The sequence below is a fragment of the Vicia villosa genome, linkage group LG2 (genome assembly GCF_029867415.1).
Source record: "Vicia villosa cultivar HV-30 ecotype Madison, WI linkage group LG2, Vvil1.0, whole genome shotgun sequence".
Taxonomy (NCBI): Eukaryota; Viridiplantae; Streptophyta; class Magnoliopsida; order Fabales; family Fabaceae; genus Vicia; species Vicia villosa.
In genome coordinates this window covers 6,344,644-6,364,394 of record NC_081181.1, presented here as the reverse complement: position 1 = coordinate 6,364,394, position 19,751 = coordinate 6,344,644, and the positions used below count along the sequence as shown (strand labels likewise).

The 19,751-nt window shown below is 36.6% G+C and overlaps 1 protein-coding gene across 1 annotated transcript; it reads left to right on the top strand.

Moving 5' to 3' along the window:
- The first annotated feature begins 15,348 nt into the window (after nucleotides 1-15,348).
- Nucleotides 15,349-19,131, top strand: LOC131648934 (eukaryotic initiation factor 4A-3-like). The gene is made up of 7 exons (XM_058918669.1): nucleotides 15,349-15,752; nucleotides 16,364-16,604; nucleotides 16,690-16,878; nucleotides 16,970-17,089; nucleotides 17,233-17,400; nucleotides 17,677-17,763; nucleotides 17,883-19,131. The coding sequence occupies exons 1-7, from the start codon at nucleotides 15,451-15,453 to the stop codon at nucleotides 17,994-17,996; spliced, it is 1,221 nt and encodes a 406-aa protein (XP_058774652.1). The 5' UTR covers nucleotides 15,349-15,450; the 3' UTR covers nucleotides 17,997-19,131.
- Nucleotides 19,132-19,751: the final 620 nt, after the last annotated feature.

Here is a 19,751-nt window from a genome sequence, read left to right as displayed (position 1 = left end):
GATTAAATCCTCAGTTGAGGTAAATCATCTCTGCGGGGGTGGACTGGAGTAGTTTAGTTAACAACGAACCAGGATAAAAATAACTGTGCAATTTATTTTTATCTGTCAAGTTTTTAAAGCTACACTTATTCAAACCCCCCCTTTCTAAGTGTTTTTCTATCCTTCAATTGGTATTAGAGCGCCGGTTCTAAGGTGCAAGCACTTAACCGTGTTTAGAAAAGATTCAGGAAGAGAAAAACGCTTCAGTAAAAGATGGCTGGTGAAATTCCAACAGACCCACCTGCATCTACATCTGGCTTTGCTGAGCAATACAACGGTAACAATGGTTATACTAGACCGCCGGTATTTGATGGTGAAAACTTTGAATACTGGAAAGATAAACTGGAAAGTTACTTTCTTGGTCTAGATGGTGATCTATGGGATCTTCTGATGGATGGTTACAAACATCCAGTAAATGCCAGAGGCGTAAAGCTGACAAGGCAAGAAATGAATGATGATCAGAAAAAGCTTTTCAGGAATCATCATAAATGCAGAACTGTTTTGCTGAATGTTATCTCTCATGCTGAGTATGAGAAGATATCTAACAGGGAAACGGCCTATGACATATATGAGTCCTTGAAAATGACTCATGAAGGAAATGCTCAAGTCAAGGAGACTAAAGCTCTAGCTTTAATCCAGAAGTATGAAGCCTTCAAGATGGAGGATGATGAAGACATTGAAAAGATGTTTTCAAGATTTCAAACTCTTACTGCTGGATTGAGAGTTCTTGACAAGGGATACACCAAGGCTGATCATGTAAAGAAGATCATCAGAAGCTTACCCAGAAGATGGGGTCCTATGGTGACTGCATTCAAGATTGCAAAGAATCTGAATGAAGTTTCTCTGGAAGAGCTCATCAGTGCCTTGAGAAGTCATGAAATAGAGCTGGACGCAAATGAGCCTCAAAAGAAAGGTAAGTCTATTGCATTAAAATCAAATATCAAGAAATGCACTAACGCTTTTCAGGCTAGAGAAGAAGATCCTGAAGAATCAGAATCTGAAGAAGTAGATGAACTGTCCTTGATCTCCAGAAGGCTAAATCAACTCTGGAAGACCAAGCAAAGGAAGTTCAGAGGTTTCAGAAGTTCAAGGAAATTTGAACGTGGAGAATCTTCTGATGAAAGAAGATTTGACAAGAAGAAGGTCATGTGCTATGAATGCAATGAGCCTGGACACTTCAAGAATGAATGTCCAAATCTTCAGAAGGAAAATCCCAAGAAGAAGTTTCATAAGAAGAAAGGTCTTATGGCAACCTGGGATGAGTCAGAAGATGATTCAGACTCTGAAGATGAGCAGGCTAACTGTGCGCTGATGGCGACAGAAGATGACAGATCAGAATCTACATCAGAATCAGATTCTGAAGAGGTGTTTTCTGAACTTACTAGAGATGAGTTAGTTTCCGGTCTAACTGAACTTCTGGAACTCAAGTCTCAAATCAGTCTCAAATACAAAAAGCTGAAAAAGCTATTTGAATTTGAAACAAAGAAGCTTGAGTTGGAGAATTCTGAATTAAAAGATAAACTCTTAAAATTATCCAATAATGTTGGATCTCCTTCTGATTCAGAACAATCCACTCCTAGTCTAAACCATATTCTGAAAGAATATGATTTAAGTTTCAGGAAGTTCTTATCTAGAAGTATTGGCAGAAGTCAGCTAGCTTCTATGATATATGCTGTGTCTGGAAACAAAAGAGTTGGCATTGGTTTTGAGGGTGAAACCCCATACAAACTTGAACCTGTTGATGAAATGAAATTCACATACAAGCCATTGTATGATCAGTTCAAGTATGGCCACTCCCATGATATTAGGCACACTTCACATGCTCAAAGTTTTCACATAACACACACCAAAAAGCATGTGACACAACCTAGGAAATATCATGAAACTCACATTAAGAATTATCATGCTGTTCCTCCTATTGCTTACAATGTTAAACCCAAGTTCAATCAGAACTTGAGAAAATCTAACAAGAAAGGACCCAAAAAGATGTGGGTACCTAAGGATAAGATTATTCCTATTGCAGATATCCTTGACTGCAAAAAGGACAAAGCACAACATGTCATGGTACCTGGACTCTGGATGCTCACGACACATGACAGGAAGAAGGTCTATGTTCCAAGACCTGGTGCTTAAGTCTGGAGGAGAAGTCAAGTTTGGAGGAGATCAGAAGGGCAAGATAATTGGCTCTGGAACTATAAAGTCTGGTAACTCTCCTTCCATTTCTAATGTACTTCTTGTAGAAGGATTAACACATAACCTCTTATCTATCAGTCAATTGAGTGACAATGGTTATGATATAATCTTTAATCAAGAGTCTTGCAAGGCTGTAAATCAGAAGGATGGCTCAATCCTATTTACAGGCAAGAGGAAGAACAACATTTATAAGACAGATCTGCAAGATCTTATGAGTCAGAAGGTGACTTGTCTTATGTCTGTTTCTGAAGAGCAGTGGGTCTGGCACAGAAGATTAGGTCATGCTAGTTTGAGAAAGATTTCTCAGATTAACAAACTGAATCTGGTCAGAGGACTCCCTAATCTGAAATTCAAATCAGATGCTCTTTGTGAAGCATGTCAGAAGGGCAAGTTCTCCAAACCTGCATTCAAGTCTAAGAATGTTGTTTCTACCTCAAGGCCATTAGAACTCTTGCACATTGATCTGTTTGGCCCAGTCAAAACAGCATCTGTCAGAGGGAAGAAATATGGATTAGTCATCGTAGATGATTATAGCCGCTGGACATGGGTAAAATTCTTGAAACACAAGGATGAGACTCATTCAGTGTTCTTTGATTTCTGCATTCAGATTCAATCTGAAAAAGAGTGTAAAATCATAAAGGTCAGAAGTGATCATGGTGGTGAATTTGAGAACAGATCCTTTGAAGAATTCTTCAAAGAGAATGGTATTGCCCATGATTTCTCTTGTCCTAGAACTCCACAGCAAAATGGAGTTGTAGAACGAAAGAATAGGACTCTACAAGAAATGGCCAGAACCATGATCAATGAAACCAATATGGCTAAGCATTTCTGGGCAGAAGCAATAAACACTGCATGCTATATTCAGAATAGAATCTCTATCAGACCTATTCTAAATAAGACTCCTTATGAATTGTGGAAGAATAGAAAGCCCAACATTTCATATTTCCATCCTTTTGGATGTGTATGCTTTATTCTGAACACTAAAGATCATCTTGGTAAGTTTGATTCCAAAGCACAATAGTGTTTCCTTCTTGGATATTCTGAACGCTCAAAAGGCTACAGGGTATACAATACTGAAACCTTGACTGTAGAAGAATCAATCAATATCAGGTTTGATGATAAGCTTGGTTCTGAAAAACCAAAGCAGTTTGATAATTTTGCAGATTGTGATATTGATATATCAGAAGTTGTTGAGCCAAGAAGCAACGCATCAGAAGCAGAACCTCTCAGAAGCAAAGAATCGGAAGATTAAGTATCAGCTTCTCTGGAGAATCTAAGCATTTCTGAAGAACCATCTGTCAGAAGATCATCCAGACTCATCTCTGGTCATTCAGAAGATGTCATTCTTGGAAAGAAGGATGATCCAATCAGAACAAGAGCATTCCTTAAGAACAATGCAGATTGTCAATTAGGTCTTGTATCTTTGATCGAGCCAACTTCTGTTGATCATGCTCTAGAAGATCCAGACTGGATAATTGCTATGCAAGAAGAACTGAATCAGTTTACAAGGAATGATGTTTGGGATCTTGTTCCTAGACCAGATGGATTCAATATAATCGGTACAAAATGAGTCTTCAGAAACAAGCCCAGAATTAGAAGATGAGAAGATCTTATATATGGGTATCTTCTGAAATGAAATCTTTTTCTTAAAAAGTTCTGATTAAAATCAATTAGAAATTGTGATTCAGTTACTACTAACGTTTCATTGTCTAAGTTGATTCAGAATCTCTTTAAAAGCAAAACAGCTGTAACTGGCTATCCAGATGGTAAACACGTGTTCACTACTCCTGGACAAGCGTGCGTGCAGTTGAGGGGACGTCTACTTAGGTAACTGTGCAAATCACGTCTTTTGTCTTTATTATCTCTCCTCATGTCACGTAACATTAAATGCTTTTCATCATTAACTCCCTTTCAGTTTTCTTTTTATATTCTTCAAACGTTTCTTTTCCCTCTTATATTTCTCTCTCTTTGCATTCATTTTCTTTTTCGTTCTCTCTCTTTGCATTCATATCATAAACCCTAGCAGTTTCCAATATCTGCAAATCCATCATGAATCCATCGTCAAGCTCTGGGAATCAAGAAAATGATCGGAAACAAAAGAGAAAGGCAACTGCTGAACCAGAGACCAAACCAAAAAGAGTAAGGATCACCTATGACCCTCTCAAAGTGTATCAACCCCTTGACGGTACCCCTCAATCACCTCCCTCTTCAAAGGCCTCCACCACCTCTTCCTCCTCATTCATCCTCTCGGAACCACCTTCTTCACCATCTGATATCTCCTCTCCTTCAACCCTTCCATCAGATATTTCTTCATCTCTCTCACACCCTTTTCCCACCAGAACACCTAATCCCTATAGTGTTGTTCTTCCCGACTCCAGGTTCACCGTCAACCCTCCAACCCCTACCACTCAATCATATCTAGAGCTTTTACATTCTGATGTAAATGGCTGGTTGGAGATTCTAGGTGCTGCTCACCTTAACCATCTGGATGAGTATGCTACAAACAACCTTTGGAATACCTTTCGTCAGGATTTTCTGGCTAAGGCTACAGACACTCAGAGAAGGATCATGTCTGAAGCTCCTGGTATTCGTGGTCTTCGGCTGGAAGCTGGTGAAAGCAGCCGTCACCATCTCATCGGGAACAGAAGTGTTCTTGAGAAGAAGATACCTGCAGATGTGTTGGAAGAAGAAAATCTCTACAGAGACATCGTGGTGTGGAAACCATGGTTTCTTGTGCTGACTGGAGATTTTCAGTGGCTGTTCAACTGGTTCAGAATGAACCCTTCTGAAAAAGCACCTCACATGGTCTTTCCAGTAGTGGTTTATCGTGCTGAAGTTGCTGGTCCTACTCCTCCAACAAACCTAGCAGTTATTCTTCAAGCGTTGGAAGCTGGAACTTCTGAGCTGCCTGAACCAGAATATGCTAAGGCTACTTCTGAGTCAGACTCAGATGAGGAAATGGAAGATGCACAAGCTGAAGATCTCCTAGAAGATCACCCTGCTGAGATTGCTGTCCCTTTTGGCAGAAATTCAGGTGCCTCTTCTTCTGGTGAAACCTCAGCTCTGATGGAGACCTTGGAAACTCTTCATCAGAATCAAGCTATGCTGGCTTCTCGCTTGGACGCGCAAGAAGCAGTCAATGCTGAGTTTCGCTCCTTCATGACAAGGCAAGCTACAAGCACTGACGGGATTCATGATGTTCTGGCGCGGATTTTGCGTAGGCTAGGATCTTAGTCTTTTGGTCTTTGTAGTTTTCTTTCCTTGTTGCATCTGTTTTCCTGCATTCCTCTCCTGTAATCCTTCGTTAGATTATCAATGAAATGTTTCTTTGCTTTTACACTCCAGTAATTTTATTTGTCGTTTTATTCATCTGAATCTTTGTGAAATATTCTTTTTGATGTTATGACAAAAAGGGGGAGAAGATAAATGATAAATGATTTGATTAATCTATCAGTTGCTGGGTAAAGCTCCCACACATTTACTAACAAGAACTGCAAGTTCTATATGGTTTAAGTGTTTTGCAGGTATAAAGAAGTGAAGAGAATCTTCAAAGCAAACACAAGAAGCAAAACCATGGAAACTGAAGCAAGTTGAGTGCTGTCAAGCTTCAGAAATCAGAAGCAAGAAAGAAGAATGAATCAGAAGCACTGATAATAGAATTTGATCCATATTTGTCTATTTGATCTGACAAAATTCTATTTGCTCTGATACATTATTTTAGCCTATATGGCTCTGATACATATTATGTGTTCAAATATACATTTTATGTTCTAACTCGTTCATGCTGACTTTTGTCGTTTAGTTTTTGTTCTGTAACATTTCAGGATGTAGAGATGCTCTGATGATGCTCTGGTACATTCAACAATGTTCTGATACAAATCTAGCATGAAGTGATATTGGTAGAAATTCAAGTTTTGAAGCTATCCGAGGGAAGCAGAAATCAGAAGCTATGAATGTTCTAAAGATCCAGAAAACTCAAGTTCTGAAGCTGTCCTAAATGGAAGCAGAAATCAGAAGCTGTGAATGTTCAGAAGATCAAAGAAATTCAAGTTCTGAAGTTGTCCTAGATGGAAGCAGAAATCAGAAGCTGTGAATGTTCAGAAGATCAAAGAAAATCAAGTTCTGAAGCTGTCCTAGATGGAAGCAGGAATCAGAAGCTGTGAGTGTTCTAGGGATCTAAAGAAATTCTAGTTCTGAAGCTGTCCAATGGAAGCAGAAGTCAGAAGCTATGAATTCTCTGAAGACAGAAGCTTATATGATCGTCTCTACCGAAATAATCAGGGAAGTCTTTTATTAAAGTTCTTCGAGTATTTATTTCAGGGGGAGATTATTTATCTCAGGGGGAGATTGTTAATCTCAGGGGGAGACATATTCATATGCTTATGCTATAGCTGTGTAATTTGTCTTTTGCCGTCTATTCTTTCTGATCGCAAATTCATATCATTTATATATGTTTTTGTCATCATCAAAAAGGGGGAGATTGTTAGAACAAGATTTGTTCTGATCAATTATCTTAGTTTTGATGATAACAATAATATGAATTTTGCTTAAGATAATATGGTACTCTAATCCAATGCAATTTCCTTTTCAGGAAATATATATAAAGAGTACGCATAATTCAGCGCTCAGAAGCTTTGTCTCAAAGGGTTCAGCATGCAACATCAGAACATGGTCTGGCAAGACATCAGAAGATGGTCGAAGCAGAATCAGAACATGGGTCTATGGAAGCATCAGAAGAACAAGAGAACAGAAGCACTGAAGTTCTGATGGTATCACGCTCAGAAGCACTTCAAGGTCAGAAGATTAGAAGATGCTATGCACCAAGCTGTTTGACTCTGATGATATTCAAAAGTTGTATTCACAAACATCAGATCAGAAGAAAGTACAAGTGGCAAGCTACGCTGACTGACAAAAGGAACGTTAAAAGCTATTCTAGGCTACGTCAGTAGACACAGCGTGAACAAGGCTCGAGGTAGTTGACAAAAGCGTATAACATTAAATGCGATGCTGTACGGAACACGCAAAGCATTAAATGCACTTAACGGTCATCTTCTCCAATGCCTATAAATATGAAGTTCTGATGAGAAGCAAGGTTAACGATTCTGCACCAAAACAACTCAAATCAACTTGCTCAAACGCTGTTCAAATAAAAACTCAGAATCTTCATCTTCATCAAAGCTCACTACATTGCTGTTGTAATATATTAGTGAGATTAAGCTTAAACGTTAAGAGAAATATCACAGTTTGTGATTATCGCTTTTAAGAAGCATTTGTAAACTCTTAGAATTGATTACATTAAGTTGTAAGGAACTAGAGTGATCGTGTGGATCAGAATACTCTAGGAAGTCTTAGAGGTTATCTAAGCAGGTTGTAACTAGAGTGATCGTGTGGATCAGTAGACTCTAGAAAAGTCTTAGAGGGTATCTAAGCAGTTGTTCCTGGAGTGATCAGTGTGTGATCAGAAGACTCTGGAAGACTTAGTTGCTGACTAAGTGGAGAACCATTGTAATCCGTGCGATTAGTGGATTAAATCCTCAGTTGAGGTAAATCATCTCTGCGGGGGTGGACTGGAGTAGTTTAGTTAACAACGAACCAGGATAAAAATAACTGTGCAATTTATTTTTATCTGTCAAGTTTTTAAAGCTACACTTATTCAAACCCCCCCTTTCTAAGTGTTTTTCTATCCTTCAGATTTGAAGAAGAAACTAAATTTTTGGCAAGGATTGGTTGTTGCATCTGTTGTGGTCATTATGGGATTGCTTTGCATTGTTACCTTGAAGAATTGAAGGCTACTATTTATCTCTGCTTATTATGTTTAGGTGTTATGTCTAAGAAGGATTGTTTAGATGTTCTTATTTAGGTGTTATGTTTAGTAAGGATTGTTTGGATGTTATGGTCTAGGAATGATTGTTTAGATGTTCTTGTTTAGGTGTTATGTTTAGTATTGTTTAGGTGTTATGTGGAGATGTTCTTGTGTACTTCAATGATGTTTGAATGAAAATGAAAATTGAATGAATGAATTGTGTTGAACCAAACATGGATTAATTGAAACTATTATTGTCATTATAGTTAAGCATAATTGTCATTACAGTTAAGCATATATGTCATTACAATTAAACATAATTGTGAGTACATCTCCAAAATAATTGTCATTACATCACCAAAATAGTACCATAATTATAGCTGAAAAACATGTTTGTGGAGCATACATTGATAACACATTTAACCTATAAATTACATCCACGTAAAACAAAAAAGTAACTTAAGTTTAATATAATTCTGAGATGGTTGTGTCTGTGGAGCTTGTGTTGTGATCCTTGAGACACAATAACTTCAGCCTCATTTGCCTTCTATTTCTTCTTTTTCTGTCCAGATGGTCCAGTTGAACTAGCATCTCCTGTTGTTTTTTTTCTACTTGTTTCCTTCTTTTGGAATCTGTCTGTCATCAGCACTTTTGCCTTTACAAGTCCTATTGTTATGTCCATACTTGTTACAATGTGTATATTTCACTGTTTTCAACTGTCTTGGTAGCACACCACCATTTTTTGGCTCATCATTGGACTTGGTCCTTAACTTTTTGGGCCTTCCTGGTGCCCTTCTCATAACTGGTGGTCCATTTCACGGTAGCACAATATGACAGTAAGTAGCCAGACATTGTGATTTCCTACAAATAAATGAGATGTATAATATAATTAAACATTAAGTAAGTAGCCACAGTCTTGTGCCAAAAACAATTAAACATAAAAAATACACATATATATATATAATAAGATGCCACATAACTTTCAACAGCCAGTCCATTATGCCAAATGCAAACAATAGCACGTGCATAGGTATACTAGTTAGGTCCCACCTACAACAAGCACAAGACTATTCTGCCAAATTCATAATATATGTATCAAGCTCGTTAGATACACTAAACTGAGTCATTTCTACATCACCAAGCCAAGTTCCATCCCCATACTGCTCTTTTGTGTTTTTTTTTCAATTACTGCCTGAATCTTATGACATATATCACCATTGTACCTTTCAAGCATTTGCCTTTGCTTCACAATCCTAAATGTTGTATAATGCTTGACACCCTCGTGTAAAGTGATTATTGGTTTCTCCCTTATACTAGGTATTTCCCTGTTGAAAGCTTCACACATGTTGTTAACTTGCAAATCACATGTTGTGTTAGTGCTAAATGTTGAACTTGTCCATTGTGCAGGTTGAATCTTGGACATTTCAATGTACGGGTCTCCACTTATGTCCTTCATTTTTTGCATTGCATTGTTCCAATCTGGTAGAGTAGTAGCTCTAGCAACTTTCCACAACATTTCCTTCATGTATGCTCATGGGAATCTCTTCTTCCAATTTCCATAAAGATGCTTAACACACAACTTGTGTTCCATATTCTCACCTAGTTCTTTAATAACCTCCACAAGTCCCTGACAAATCATATAGAGTTATAAACATAGAGTTATATGCAAGAAAAAATATAATCAGTCACAAAGAGTTATATACATACCTTTTGTTAGTCAGATATAAATGCATGTTATTTAGGGATAATTTGGTTAAGATCTTCCAATAATAGGTCCTTAAACTACTTCCAATAACCCCTTGTTTCATATTCAACCACAGCATATGCAATAGGCATCATCTGGTTGCTTCCATCCTTTCCTATAGCTAATATAAGTTGACTATCATGCTCACTTTTCAAGAAACATGTATCCAATCCAATTAATGGTTTACATGTGCTGGCAAATGCAACCTTACAATCTTCCAGGCAAATATAAATCCTCTAAAAAAACAGGTCATATTTTATATTGTCCATATTTGATGATTAATGTGCTATTAGGATTTGACTTTCTAAGCTCTTCAGCATAATTCTTTAAGTGTGCATATTGCTCACTTGCATCACCTTCTATTAACTTCATTGCTCTTTTTTTTGCCCTATATGCTTGAAAATGGTTAAGCTTAACATTTCACCATAGAAATGCATCAGCAGCCAATCCACTTGGTTTGATATAAGGAGTGTGCCTAATCAATGGAATATACTTCTTTGTTAGCCATTTAGTTTTAGCTTATTTATTTCCAGCAGACCTAACACATTCATGATTTGGTTTTAAACTTGTAACTTGTCAATATTGACTTCCATTCCTTTTAGAAACTAACATATGAAATGGGAAATTTGATTGGCATTTCACAATCACCCTAATTGCATCATTTTTATTGAACCGTAGGTTTGTCCTTGTTTCCATAGCATTATCTTTCACAACATCCAAGATGATCAACTTTGAGACAAATTGCATACCCAAATCAAACCTAACAGGATCACCATTATCAGGCACTTTGAAAGTAGGGATTTCCTTTAGTGAACAACTTCATCATCACTTTCATCTCAACCAGACTCTTCATAGGTAACTTATGTTTCATTCAGAGTACCACCCTCTTGATTATTGCCAGAAAATGTCTTATTAGGTAATTCGTGTGTCCAATCCTGTTCTTCTCCTTCAATAGGTATATCAAAGTCAGTTTCAATTTTACTTTCACCCTCGGTTGGAACATAGTCTTCATCTTCATCACTAATATAACCATTTTCCATAACTCCTTCATTATTGACATCTTTATTTTCACTTATAACCTCCTCCATAACAACTTCTTCAACATCAGAATTAGCTCCAACATTCGTATCAACTTCTTCATCATTTCTTACTTCATTAGTACCTTCATTCAAACCATCTTCCATAACACCTTCATTATTGACACCTTCCTTCTCACTTATGACCTCCTCCATATCAATTATTTCAACATTAAAATTGGCTCCAATATTCCTATCAACTTCTTCATCATCATTTCTTACTTCATTAGTACCTTCATTCTCAACATTACTAACATCATCATCCAAAGGACCTTCATTTTTGACATCATTACCCAAAGGACCATGCTCTTCCCTTGGCTGCCATGCTCTTCTCTTCACTTGAACTTGTTACAACGATTTGATGGAAGGAAGAAACTTGTTACAACTTTGTGGAGAAAGTTTCTTCCTGGGTTATATGGATTGTGAAATGTTAAAATGGTATAGTGTATTTTAGAATGTATTTTAAGGATGTTTTAAGGTATTAATGAAATATTATAATGTTAAAAAGTTTTTACTATAATTAAAAACTAATTATTCTGAATTTTAAAATGTGATTTTCCAAATAACCACTCCCACTTATGCATTTTTTACCACATCAACGTTTGTAAAGGGAGAAAATGGAGTTAATGACCAATTTCGTTGATTTGGAAAAAGCAGGACCAATTTCGTGAGTTGATAAAAACACAGAGACTAAAAGTGTATTTAAGCATAGTTAATATGGTTTATAGTTAGTACTCTTGATTTTTTCTACAAGGAGGAACTCTTTAATATTTTTGGCAATAAAGTTTAGCTAATATGGCATAAGTTCATAAATACACAATAGAGGCATAACCATTATTAATATGGTTGATGGTTAGTATATGGTGCAACATGCTCTTTTTGAGGAACCATGGTTAATTGCATATCATTATATTAGAGTTCAAATATGGTCCCCCAATGTTTTTACAACAAGTTGAAGGTTTGAAGGTGGTAGAGGTGTAGATATGTATCACTCGCATGAGATACGCTACAATAACCATGTTGAAAATTAATAGTAACATACATACATTATTAATATGGTTGATGGTTAGTATATGGTGCATTATGCCATTTTTTGCAGAAAAGATGGCCCTTTTAAATTCCGTCAAAAGGAAAACACGTCAGGAAAAGAAGAAGGTCGCTCGGGTGAACAATGAACTGATAACCCTAAAATGCACTCAGATGGTTTCTTGATTAAAGGTGGAAATAAAGGCCCTTGGGATTATATGTGAGTCCTAAATTTGTGTAGATCATGAAAATTGAGGGGCTCGAAAGGAGTTCTTCCACCTCCCCAAATCAAAAGAATAAGGACCAATATAAATGGTGATTGTTATCTTAGAAGACAAGCTTCATGGTGATGACCCGAGCGGGTCTTCAATTTGGGAGGAGGCCACTAAATGCAAATCTGTAGGTGTAACCCATATGTCATTATGGAACAAGCTTTATGGTGTCAAAAGCTACACTAGTGCTCACCTCCCATTTGCTGAAGATTTCTCTAACAACTTCAAGGTCATGAGTCGAATGAGGACCATATATTTATCAAATATATTTGAGAGCCATTTGATCTGGGCTTGATGTTAAAGCATGTGTTATTTAGTACTCGTGATCAGGCGAACATGTTTGTCAATGAGCTAAGGGCCGACTTAAATGGTGTAAGGGAGGCGTTTGGCTTAAGGGTATGGGTTTCTGAAGACTGTCAATAAGGAGCATGACAAGTCATAACATTCATAGGTGAAGTTGGAGGCAACCCTATAGAAGTTATAGAAACACGCCAAGCAAGCTGGCGATAAGTTACCCCAAGTAAAGATTAAGCTGAAGACGGCCCTCATCTTCCAAGAAAAAGTTGGAAGGCAAATCATCAAAGAATCAAAATGAATTGGTCAAGACCTCTGGAAAATATTTCGAGCGTGCTAAATAGCATGTGGCCTTTTTGAATCCTGGCTTGGACCTGAGCCAACTTAATATGTTCAAGGTGATTAAGGATGGATAGTTGATAAATGAGGAAGACGAAACTGCCTCCTCCATAGCGGCTCATACTTAGGAAGCAAAGGCTCCCATAGAAAAGAATGTCCATATTTTAGACGAGGGGCAAGTTAATAAGGATGACACTCACTAGGCTGCTTTTATGGTTTTATTTTTATTTTGTTATGTAATTCTTGTCTTCGTGGACTTTTTGAAATCATGTCCTTCGCGGTCTTTGTAAACACGCCCTTCAGAGGTTTTAATATTAACACAGTTCTCTTTAATCCCTTTAAAAAGTTCTTTTTTATTTGTATGTTGTATACTTCGATCATCTTATTGAATAGTGCATTTTTAGTGAAGGTCCAGCTCGTACACCATCTCTTAGGGTGACACTGATCCTTCATCAAAGGTCCAGATAAGTTTGCCTCTTATGGATGCAAGGATCCTTCATTGAAGGTCCAACATAGATTTTCCTCATAGGGAGACAAGGATCCTTCATTGAAGGTCCAACGTGGATTTGCCTCAAGGTCCAATGTAAAATTTCCTCTTAGGAAGACAAGGATCATTCATTGAACGGCTAGAGCAAAATTGCCTATCAGGGCGAAAAGGATCATTCATTAAAGTTCAAGCGCAAAATTACCTCTTATGAGGGTAAGGATCCTTTAATGAAGGTTCAACATAAAATTTCATCTTATGACGACAGGGAATCTTCATCGAAGGTCCAACAAAAATTGTCTCTTATGGTGGCAAGGATCCCTCATTGAAGGTTAAATGTAAAATTGCCTCTTAGGGGCGACAAAGATCCTTCATTGAAGGTCCAACGTAAAGTTGCCTTATAGGAAAAAAAAGATCTTTCATTAAAGGACCATAGTAAAATTTCCTCTTAGGGCGACAATGGTCCTTCATTGAAGTTTCACTGTAAAATTACCTCTTATGGCGGCAAGAATCCTCCATTGAAGATCCAACGTAAAGTTGTCTCTTAGAGCGACAAAGATCCTTCATCGAAGGTCCAATTTAAAATTTCATACGCAACTTGCAATGATCAAATAGTCAAGAAGATAAAACGACTCATTAAAAAAACCACCATCTGCATGGAAAAAATGCCTACCCCTTAATTTAAATTCCATCTTGGAAGAATGTTCATACAAATAAAGGGCTAGAATGCCTCACCTTAATTATCAAAAACATCAAAACAACTAGTTAACATAATACATTATATTAGTATTTAAGCTTCAAGATCCTTGGATGACATTTGACATTAATACATGATAAGTCCACATTATTCACGAATACGACAACCAACTCATACTTTGTTGCAATGGTGTCTTCCTTGATAGTGTGAAGCTCCTCGAGCTTAACATAGATCTCCGATGGATCTTGAGTAGACATGTGCCTTTCCTTAATGGGTTCCATTATGGGGATCAGGTCTACTAAGTTCGTTCCTTGTACGGTTGATGATAGAGCATTGATTATAACCATTGTCACGCTCCTTACTCTCATATTGTCATGATAACATCTTCGAGCAGTCACCTAGTCTCATTGGATCGCCCCAATGCGTTTGTCTAGTAGCGAATACTTCATGCATAAATATAAGGTATCGCCTAAAAGGTTAAATGCAGACCTACCTATAATTATATTAAACGATAAATGGGCGTTTATCACAAGATACCTGACTTTGGTCATCTTTACATTTTCATCCAGCCCAAATACTATATCGAGGATGATGTAATCCTTCACCTGTACCTGCTCGCTCGAGAAGCTGAGTATTGAACCCAGAAATTCCTAAAGAGCATATAGACTTAATTAAAGTCTTTTGAACACGTCCTAATAAAGAATATCTACAGAATTCTCCTGATCTATCACCACTCTCTTGATCTCTGAATCGTCACACCGTACAATTAAAACCATGAGATAGTCGTTGTGGATGTGAATCTTAATGACGTCTTTGTCGAAAAAAGTGATCTCGGACTCTAGAGAATTTTATGGGAAAAAAATTAGAATTGGTAGGAGACTCTTTTATGGTCATAATTGTGGATCTATGTACTTGTTCATATACCTATTTGTAAATGATCAATGTAGTTTTGATGATGAGAACATCTAATGGCAAACAATGTTCGACGGAGTCCTTCAAAATCTCTAATTAAGCATCCTCTAATGATGGTGTCCATAAAAAACTATATGAATTCTCGACAAATCTTGTCCTTGATGAAATGCTAAATCAATGATGAATTAAGTGATTTTAAAATCTTCTTTAAAAGAAAATCTATGAAAACTCGCATAGTCTTTTGTCTGAAAGACCGCAATTTTTATTTTTTTTAAATTGATAGATAAAAAATATAAATTAAAAATAACATCTCATCGTTTTAAGTGAAAAAAAATTAAAATTATTTAAATTTGAAATAAGAGACTAATTTGATAAATGACAAAATAGGTTAATAAGGCTAATATTTAAATAATTGTTAGCTTTAAACCGGTTTTTTCTTATAAATAGGATCAAAGTTTCCCTATTTAAACACAGTATAGTTTGGATCCATAAACCTATAAACAGAAATTTTATCGTTCAGCGCAAAGAAAAAAAAAGGTTAATTGCTCCACGTAACTCAGCGGCAACGGCAATGGCAACATCTTCCATAGCGGCGGCGCATCATCGGCGAACGGTCCCCGTCTCTGAGGACACGGATTTCGAAACAACGGAGGGCGTGAAGGTGATTGGAAGCTTTGAGGAGATGATAACAAAAGACGATTTACTCCGCGGAATCTACCAATACGGTTTCGAGAAACCGTCACCGATTCAACAGCGTGCCGTTCTTCCTATCGTTCAGGGCCGTGACGTCATCGCTCAGGCTCAATCTGGTACCGGCAAGACCTCCATGATCGCTCTAACTGTTTGCCAGGTTGTTGATACCTCTGTCAGAGAGTGAGTTTCTCTCAAACTTTCTTCTCTTTTTTGGTATCTTACTTTCTTTGGATTAGAATTTTAGGTTTAGTTTATCAATTAGGGTTTTTCTATGCTTGGAATTTTTTTAGGGTTTTTAGGTTTGGCATGTTGAACTGGAATTTGATGGATTTCTTTTATTAATGTATTTATCTATGAAATACAGACACCCCGAATTTGACCCCGACACTGACACGGCGACACCACCGATAAAAATTTGAAAAAATGAATAAATTAAACTTAATCACAAGTGTCCGTGAACGTGTCCACGGAAATTGACACGTCTGTTTTCAGAGATGTCGGTGCTACATAGGTATTTATTTTAAAATGTGAATAATCAGTGTATTGGTTTGTATTCGTGAATGAACCCTAATGGGTCGGACTGTTGTTTTGGTTAGCATGCTTGGAATATAAATTGTGAATGAACCCTAAATGTCATCAGTCAAGAGGGCAGCAACTCTGACCTTCTCCAAATGCTGACGGATCGAATGACCATTGCAGGTACACTTGACCGTTACTAATTTCGGCTAAAACATATAATCTTAAAGATGTTGTATTAGTTTGTGAGACTAAATTTTGTAATTTCTGGACAGGTTGCAGGCTTTAATTGTGTCTCCGACGAGGGAACTGGCATCACAAACTGAAAAAGTTATATTGGCTATTGGAGATTTCCTAAATATACAAGTGCATGCTTGCATTGGAGGCAAAAGTGTGGGAGAAGACATAAGGAAACTTGAACACGGAGTTCATGTAGTATCTGGAACTCCTGGTCGAGTCTGTGACATGATCAAAAGGAGAACGTTGCGCACGGGGGCTATCAAGTTGTTAGTTCTGGTAGTTTGTTACTTCTGTTGATTACTTTTTCTTTCCTTTTGTAGTCGTGTCGAAGATTATCTTATATTTTTCTTTTTGATTACAGGATGAATCGGATGAAATGCTGAGCAGAGGGTTTAAAGATCAAATTTATGATGTGTACAGATACCTCCCACCTAATCTTCAGGTTGTCTTGATTTCCGCTACTTTACCCCATGAAGTACTGGAGATGACAAATAAGTTCATGACGGATCCTGTAAGGATTCTAGTAAAACGTGATGAATTGACCTTAGAGGTAATTAATCAATTGGTTTCATTGTATTTATGCTTTTTCATCTTTAACAGGATATTGTTATTGATGCAATTACTTTGCTCCCTGATTACAGCGCATTAAGCAATACTTTGTTGAGGTTGAGAAGGAGGAATGGAAGTTTGATACTCTGTGCGATCTTTATGATAGACTTACTATAGCTCAAGCTGTTATATTCTGCAACACTAAGCGAAAGGTAAATGAAAATTGTCATGGTTACATAAGATTACGAATTTACGACAGGTGTATCCATATACTATCTTCCTATATTTAGTCAATTTAGGCATATATTTTTGAGAACGGAGTTAGTGTCTTATTTTGTATATCTTCTTGGATCAGGTTGACTGGTTAACCAAAGAAATGTGCAACAATAATTTCACAGTTTCATCAATGCACGGTGACATGCCTCAGAGAGAAAGAGATGCAATTATGGAGGAATTCCGTACTGGAACAACCCGTTTATTAATAACAACAGATGTTTGGGCTCGTGGCCTTGATGTACAGCAGGTACGTTGTTAGTAGTTTATTCATGTTTTCCTAACACAAGTTATTTTACCAGTCTGAAGTTTGTTCAAAACCCCATTTGTCAAATGCTCACACAAAACACAGTCTATCATATAGAAAATAATTGCTGACCTGAACAGATTCTCTATCACATACAGCAATCAATATGACAATTCATGAATGCTTAAACTAGTACTTGATAATTAAAAATCTTCAGACATACCCTGCATTGATCCTTTTATCTGTTGATACTGATCATGCGCTTTCTTTTGTTACCAGGTTTCTCTGGTTATTAATTATGATCTTCCAAATAATCGAGAGCTGTACATTCATCGGATTGGTCGTTCTGGACGTTTTGGACGAAAGGTATGGGAAACGTCAAATCATTTGAATTAATGTTGATTAACTAAGTAGTAAATCTGATTTTCAATTTATATTACTCATTACTTATAGTTGGTCCTAAATCCTAACAATGGTTTTTGCAGGGTGTTGCAATCAATTTTGTGAAGAGCGATGATACAAAGATCTTGAGAGATATTGAGCAATATTACAGTACTCAGATTGATGATCTTCCAATGAATTTTGGTGATCTTATATGAAAGGGCATGCGGTATGCTGGTTGGAGTGTGTTTGTCAAATTTATGCTGGGAACTAGTGTTTGATTGTGGTTTGGTTTAACTACTTTTTATTTTACGAACTTCTTATAACACTTTGACATTTGGTCTATTATGCGCTCGACTGAACTAGAGATAATGTTTTTCCTTGTCGATATGACAGATAAATTTTTAAATTTGGCTGAGTTACTTTGTCCATTGTCTTACATTTGATATTGATGTCTAAATTTCCGATTCAAATGACACATCTTGTTTTGATTTGGTTACTTATTTCGCTTGCGTAGTTTATAATGCAATGAAAATGTAACCAAAAGATGTGAGGAATAATAGGCTATGATAGATGTTGTTACTTTTACAAACTCTTGTTATCACTCAACTTTCATGGTTAAGGTCCAACTTAGTCTAGTTTTTAGTTTACTGGGTTTCACAATTAAGCTTTGGATTGTTTTTTAATAGAAAACAATACTCACTGCAACACAAGTTAATGGCTGCAATTGATAAGGATGGAAATAGTAAGATGATTTCAATATTATATGTAGTTGTGAAAATCGAAACAAAGAACACATGAAAATGGTTCCTAAAGTTATTGCTCGGTGACTTAAAAAGCATCAAACACAAAGTTTATGGATTCACTTCAGATAAACAGAAGGTATAATTTATGTTATTACATTTTTTAATTCTATTAAGACAATACCAATTTTAGTTATCTTCACATTAGGGATTGATACTGGAAAAAGAAATATCATAGGATAAAGATGAATGAAGTTTGATGGAAGGCATTTCAGACCAAAACTATACTAGGATGGGAAAGTACAATGAATTAAATGAAAGAATTTAATGTAAAGGTTTCGAAGGATATGATGGATGTACCTCCCGTATGTTGGAGTAAATCTCATTGTAAGATAGATACATAATGTGACTTGCTAATTAACAATATGTGTGAGGCTGTTAATATGATAGACTTCGAAGAAAAAAAATAGTAACCAAAATCGTACATGGTGGAAGGAAAAATTTAACGAAGATGAAGATGTGATTTCAAAGTGAAGAGGGATGAGGGGAAGTGACATGGATGAGGGAAGTCAAGATGAGTGCTATTAAAAATTAGGTCTCTTCAATTTTATTTAAGTTTTTATGTTGTTTATTATAAACTAGATATATGGCCCGTGCGTTGCACATATTTGATTGTAATTTTTTATTTAATAATTTATATATAAAAATCTACCATATAAGAAAAGTTATGTATTTGGAAAATACCATGCTGCCCCTTTGGCTCCCTGCTCCACATTACCACTTTTAGGAAAAAACTGGTCTTTGCATACGCTAATCCTAACTATTGAAACACTAATTACATTCTAACTAACTATCTGCTTCTCACACATGCCTCAAATTCCTTCCATTTCAAGCTTATTTGATCTTCACCTTCCTAACCAACTTCTAATTGGAACTGAATTCTACCCACCCTTTTTTATTTTGGCACGATTTCCTATGTGTCTATTCAAAGCAGAGAGGTTGCTTCTATACTCTATTATCCCTTTATCACACACACCTTTTATCTTAAACAAAAAAATCTTGCTGTGGTAGGTTAGTTTTTTCCTTTCTCACAACCTGGTTTTCAAAAACAGCGTATTTCTTTGGCTGCCGTCACCGGCATGGCGAGACCTTTTGCGATGATAAGTGACATCAACAACCGCAACTTTATTTGTATTGTCGTTATTTGTTTCATTTTACATATTCAATGGT